This window comes from Pteropus vampyrus, unplaced genomic scaffold (genome assembly GCF_000151845.1).
Source record: "Pteropus vampyrus isolate Shadow unplaced genomic scaffold, Pvam_2.0 Scaffold379, whole genome shotgun sequence".
Classification (NCBI taxonomy): Eukaryota; Metazoa; Chordata; class Mammalia; order Chiroptera; family Pteropodidae; genus Pteropus; species Pteropus vampyrus.
Window position 1 is genome coordinate 1,239,422 of NW_011889160.1, and position 5,978 is coordinate 1,245,399.

At 52.5% G+C, this 5,978-nt stretch overlaps 1 protein-coding gene across 1 annotated transcript in view; it reads left to right on the plus strand.

Moving 5' to 3' along the window:
* Positions 1 to 5,978, plus strand: part of CNGB1 (cyclic nucleotide gated channel beta 1) — a gene marked incomplete at its 3' end in the record, with an annotated part of 50,708 nt that overhangs the window by 37,787 nt on the left and 6,943 nt on the right. Inside the window, exon 23 of the mRNA XM_011379970.1 lies at positions 732 to 854. Coding sequence (XP_011378272.1) covers positions 732 to 854 — 123 coding nt within the window. The remainder of the gene's footprint in view (positions 1 to 731; positions 855 to 5,978) is intronic.

The following is a 5,978-nucleotide window of genomic DNA, read 5'->3' on the forward strand; positions in this document are numbered from 1 at the left end:
CACACGTTCTCTGCCCACCTCGCTTCCCTTTTCTCACTCCCCTGGCCCTGCAGCCCTCACCGCCAGCGGAAGCCAGGCCTCTTCCTGGCCCTTCTTTGAAGAGACGTTTGTTTTTTAGAGAACCAGGAATGTTCCATTTCCCCCAATTGTGAGAAGGGCACACATAGGTGGACACAGATGGCTCACTCTCACTTCCAGGGAGCTGGGCCTCATGTTGGTCTCAAACACAGGGGCAAAAGTTGTAAGGACACAGTGGGCCATCTGGTGGTTGTCCAAGGATGGAACCCGGGACCAGCCAGGCCACACTCAGGGACAAAGCTCCTCTCCACACCTCTCACAGAGTGGCCCTTCTCTGCCCAGCTCTGCTCCTTCCCCGCCCCTCCCCACGGAGCCCCCTCTCGGGCTCCCCCATTCCCCTAGAACTGTCTGTACATGGAGCTCTGTGCCAATTTCAGCCCTTAGTCTTGACAACTCTCCATTCGAGTGCTTCCGTTTCTAACCGACAGCCTCAAAGAGCATCCCATTGGCCCAATCCAACCACTGGCCGGTTCCCATCAGACCTTGTCCACCCTGCCAGGCAGCTGGGCAGGGCTATGGGACTCCAACAGCGGGACCTGGGGCATGGGCATTGGGGGAGGTGAGGACTGGCTTGTTCTCTGCGTCCCTACCCCTGGGTGAGATGTCACGCTGCCCTTTCTGCTGTCGTGTTCATGCCTGTCCTTCTTCTGCAGGGTTATCAGGACCACAGCCTACCTGCTCTACAGTTTACACTTGAACTCATGTCTGTATTACTGGGCGTCGGCCTATCAAGGCATCGGCTCCACTCACTGGGTTTATGACGGCGTCGGAAACAGGTAAGCCACAGTTTTCCTTCTGGGACCATAAATCATGGCACAGAGATTCCCAAAATGGAGTCCCATGACCACTATGTCGTTGAGGCCACCTTGCCCCCAAGGACCTACTGACATGATAAGATCGAAGGGCCAAGTGTCCAAGTCCTCACTAAGCTAACATTTCCTGAGCACCTGCCATGTGCCAGGCAGAGGGGTGCAGAGACATGAACAAGACCTGCTGGAAAGATCCTTTCAGCACTCCAGAGTCTGGGAGAGTTAGCAAATTCACTGCAGATGCGTGTACACATGCACCCTGAGGGCATGGCCGAGAGGGAATGAGGCCAGAGAAACCTCAGCACAGCTCCCAGCCATCACTAGCCGTGGAGGAGCTGGCCAACAAGGTGAAACCAACCTGTCAATCCAGAGAGCTGCCATACATGTGGGACATGCTCGAATGATGATGATGATGGCGATGATGATGGCGGTGATGATATTGATAATATGATGATGATGATGATGATGATGATAGCAGCCAGCCCTGTTCTAAGCACTTAACATAGTAATTAACTTAATCCTCCCAGCAATCACACAGGAAAGGTACTGTCATCATCCCCATTCTACAGATGAGGTAGCAGGTTGCAGCGCCTTCCCAGAGTCACGCAGTTGATACGTTGGAGAGCTAGGATTTGAACTCAGGCAGCGCGGCTGCAGAGTATTAACCGTACCATCTGCCAGGTGCTGTAGAGGAGTCGGGGAGGCAGGGAGGTGGGATAATCCGGGAGGGTTAAGTCTGATCTTGGCCCTGATAGGTGAAGAGAAGGGGCAGGGAATCCCGGGGCGAGGGGGGAAGGGGAAGGCGGGGGCGGGGTTGCAGAGTAATGGAGTCCGGAGCTGGGAGCGGTTCTGTGTGGCTGGAGGCGGGGCGCCCGGAGGTGGGCGGGGCCTAGTTGCCAAGCTGCCTCCTCACCTGAGGAGCTGGAACCTCACCTTCTAGAGCAGCGCTGTCCAGGGCTGCAGCCTCTGGCCACACGGGCTTCCAGCCTACGAGCACTTGAAATGCAGGTGTGATGGGTGTGCGGGAGGTGTAAATTACACACAGGATTTGGAAGACATGAAAAAACATGCACACTCTCTTACTGCTAATTTTTAAAATGTTGGTTACATGTCGAAATGGTTAATTTTGATATTTTTAGTTAACTAAAATATATTGTTGAAGTTAATTTCACCTGTTCCTTTTTACTTTTCAAAAATGTGGCTACTAGAAAATTTAACACCCTACAGATACACCACCATTTATTTAACTATTTCCTTATTATTGGCCACTTAGGGGGTTTCCAGTTTTTCACTGTGACACATGGCACTGCAGCGAACATCTTTGTATATGACTCTGTGCTCTGGTCTGACTGTTTCCTCGTAATAAATTCCTAAAGGGGTTGGCAGGGTCAAGGGTACAGACATTTTTAAGGTTTTAAAAAAAAAGTCATTATTTTAATTAATAGACTCTCGTTAAGAGCGGTCTTCAGTTTACAGAAAAATCGATTGGAGAGTCCCGCCTTGTTTTTTAAGGCTTGGATGGTTATCGAAAGCTTCCCATTTGCCCCCTCACCTCTTGACTTTCAAAGCCTTTTAAGCCAGAGAATAACAGGACCCAGGGGGATCTCAGAGAGACAGCTGACGGGAGGATGGGCTGGGAGGACAGGTAGGAAGCAGAGGAACCAATTAGGGGGACACTGGTCTGTCCCTCAGAGCAGGACAAAAGGTTTTTGTGATGAGGGGAAGGGAGGGCAGTGTGGGAAGACGAGAAGCCCATGGGGTCAAGGTTGGGGATGAGCCCAGAGATTCAGAGCACAGGCTTGAGGAGCAGGAGTCCAGGCTGGGACTCCTGGAGCTGCCACTTGCTAGCGGGAAACAGGTCGCCTGTCTTCTCTGGGCCTCAGTTTCCCAACCTGCAGAATGGGGCTGATCATGGAGCCCTCACCTCGATGAGGCAACTGAGGATTCTGTGCCTCCGAGTCCCTGGCCCAGTGCCAGGCCTTCCTGGACCCTCAGCCAGCCGTGGTGACCAAGAGATGGATTACAATAACTTTCATCTCAGGGGGGCCCTACCTTGGGCTGGGCTGTGCCCGCTGGTGACACAAAATGTTCTCAATACAGCTGTCAGTACTTTGACCTCCTCCACATACTTGCTTCCAAGTGAGCACTAGAACAGGCCGTCCCTTGTGTCCAAGGTGGCTTCTTTGTGGAGTGATCATTCATCTCGGTATGGATGCCCCAACCTTGGCCGCAGTGGCCATCAGTGTCTGCTGCCTTCTGCAGCGGGCCTGTGCTCTGAGGGACACTCACACCTGTAGACACATGTCCCAGAGTCCGGGGCAGCCCCGGCAGGCAGGAGGGGAATAGGACATGGACCGAGGGGCAGCAATGGAAACAGGGTCAGAGCCTAACACCCCTGCATCACCAGTGGCCCTGTTCTCTGTTCCCCTCGGCTGAACCCACCTGCAGCCCTGCTCCTGAGCCCATGACAGACCATTCATCCATCCATTCATCCATCCATCCATCCATTCATCCATTCATCCATCCATTCATCCATTCATCCATCCATTCATCCATTCATCCATCCATTCATTCATCTCACAAGGGGGCAGAGAGAGGACTCAAAGAGCTCTTCTAAGTGAAGGGAAGGACAGAAACTATTCATTAAACCTTGCTCTGTGTACTTGAGTAAGGCCATGACCCTGGGACTCAATTTTCTTATCTGCAAAATGAGAGTAGTGTTACATTCAGATTTCTTGTGAGGAATATTAAACTAATGTGTGTAATTTGTCCAGTTCATGCCTGGACAGGAGTCAGTGACCCCATTTCCTGGTTATGGTCATTCTTATGGAGAAGTCAGCATACCAGAAAAGGGGTTCTTAGCCTGGGGTTCAGAGATTCCCCCCTACCCCTAGAAATTGGAGCTGAATTTTGAGGGCATACTGGTTTTTCTAAGGAAAAGTTCCTGACTTTCCTTAGATTCTCAAGAAATTCTGTGCCCCAACAAGCTCAGGACCTACATCCTGGGGCTGGGCTTGGCATTTCTGTCATGGGCAGGCCTGGGGAGGTGTGGCAAGCAGGGAAAGGGAAATCTGTCTTGTCGAGGACTTCCTTCTGCAAGGCCCTCGGGAGCTCTTGATGCTTGGTAGTGGGGAGACACACTTTCTCGACGGCGCCACTCTTTCCCAAATGAAATCCTACAGGGAACCCCAAAATAAGCCCAAAGCACTGGTAGTGGAGGAGGGTCCCTCAAGAAGCCCAATATCGTGGATTACAATAACTTTCATCTCAGGGGGGCCCTACCTTGGGCTGGGCTGTGCCCGCTGGTGACACAAAATGTTCTCAATACAGCTGTCAGTACTTTGACCTCCTCCACATACTTGCTTCCAAGTGAGCACTAGAACAGGCCGTCCCTTGTGTCCAAGGTGGCTTCTTTGTGGAGTGATCATTCATCTCGGTATGGATGCCCCAACCTTGGCCGCAGTGGCCATCAGTGTCTGCTGCCTTCTGCAGTGGGCCTGTGCTCTGAGGGACACTCACACCTGTAGACACATGTCCCAGAGTCCGGGGCAGCCCCGGCAGGCAGGAGGGGAATAGGACATGGACCGAGGGGCAGCAATGGAAACAGGGTCAGAGCCTAACACCCCTGCATCACCAGTGGCCCTGTTCTCTGTTCCCCTCGGCTGAACCCACCTGCAGCCCTGCTCCTGAGCCCATGACAGACCATTCATCCATCCATTCATCCATCCATCCATCCATTCATCCATTCATCCATCCATTCATCCATTCATCCATCCACTCATCCATTCATCCATCCATTCATTCATCTCACAAGGGGGCAGAGAGAGGACTCAAAGAGCTCTTCTAAGTGAAGGGAAGGACAGAAACTATTCATTAAACCTTGCTCTGTGTACTTGAGTAAGGCCATGACCCTGGGACTCAATTTTCTTATCTGCAAAATGAGAGTAGTGTTACATTCAGATTTCTTGTGAGGAATATTAAACTAATGTGTGTAATTTGTCCAGTTCATGCCTGGACAGGAGTCAGTGACCCCATTTCCTGGTTATGGTCATTCTTATGGAGAAGCCAGCATACCAGAAAAGGGGTTCTTAGCCTGGGATTCAGAGATTCCCCCCTACCCCTAGAAATTGGAGCTGAATTTTGAGGGCATACTGGTTTTTCTAAGGAAAAGTTCCTGACTTTCCTTAGATTCTCAAGAAATTCTGTGCCCCCAACAAGCTCAGGACCTACATCCTGGGGCTGGGCTTGGCATTTCTGTCATGGGCAGGCCTGGGGAGGTGTGGCAAGCAGGGAAAGGGAAATCTGTCTTGTCGAGGACTTCCTTCTGCAAGGCCCTCGGGAGCTCTTGATGCTTGGTAGTGGGGAGACACACTTTCTCGACGGCGCCACTCTTTCCCAAATGAAATCCTACAGGGAACCCCAAAATAAGCCCAAAGCACTGGTAGTGGAGGAGGGTCCCTCAAGAAGCCCAATATCGTGGATTACAATAACTTTCAAAATAGTGACTGTCTGTGGAGTGCTGGCTATGGGCTGGGGGCTTGGGGACCCAAGTGCCTGCATAGCTGGGTCCTTTATCCTGCTCTGCGTGTACCCAGCCTGGGGCTTGTAGGGGTCCCCACATACCTAGCACAGCAGAAGACTTTGGGGAGGCCCTTAAGATGTGCCATGCCAGTGAAAGCTTCTTCCCACCAGAAAGGGTTTGGGGGAAGCTGGAGGTCTGTGGGCGTCGCTCTGTTTTCTTTCTGTCTGTGGCTCAGCAGCACCCATGCCCGGCTCCCAGACAGCACCCAGCTCAGCCCCACACACAGTCTGGTGGCCAGGACCGGTATGATGGGGCGCTTAACGGCAGGCCTGAGCTGTCCCTCTGGACCGCTCCTGTGCGCCTTGGTGGGAGGACAGGAAGGCTCAGGAAAGCAGGCTGGATTTCCCGTCTCTTAGTCCTGCTGACCCCACCCTTTGCTGACCCCCGGGAGGGAGCAGCCTGAAGGTGTGGACGGGTGTATGAGGGACTCTTGCTGCTTCGTGATGAGACAAGCTTGGGCACTTCCTGGGCTTTTTAGCACACAGTAGGACCGCATCACCCATGCCTCC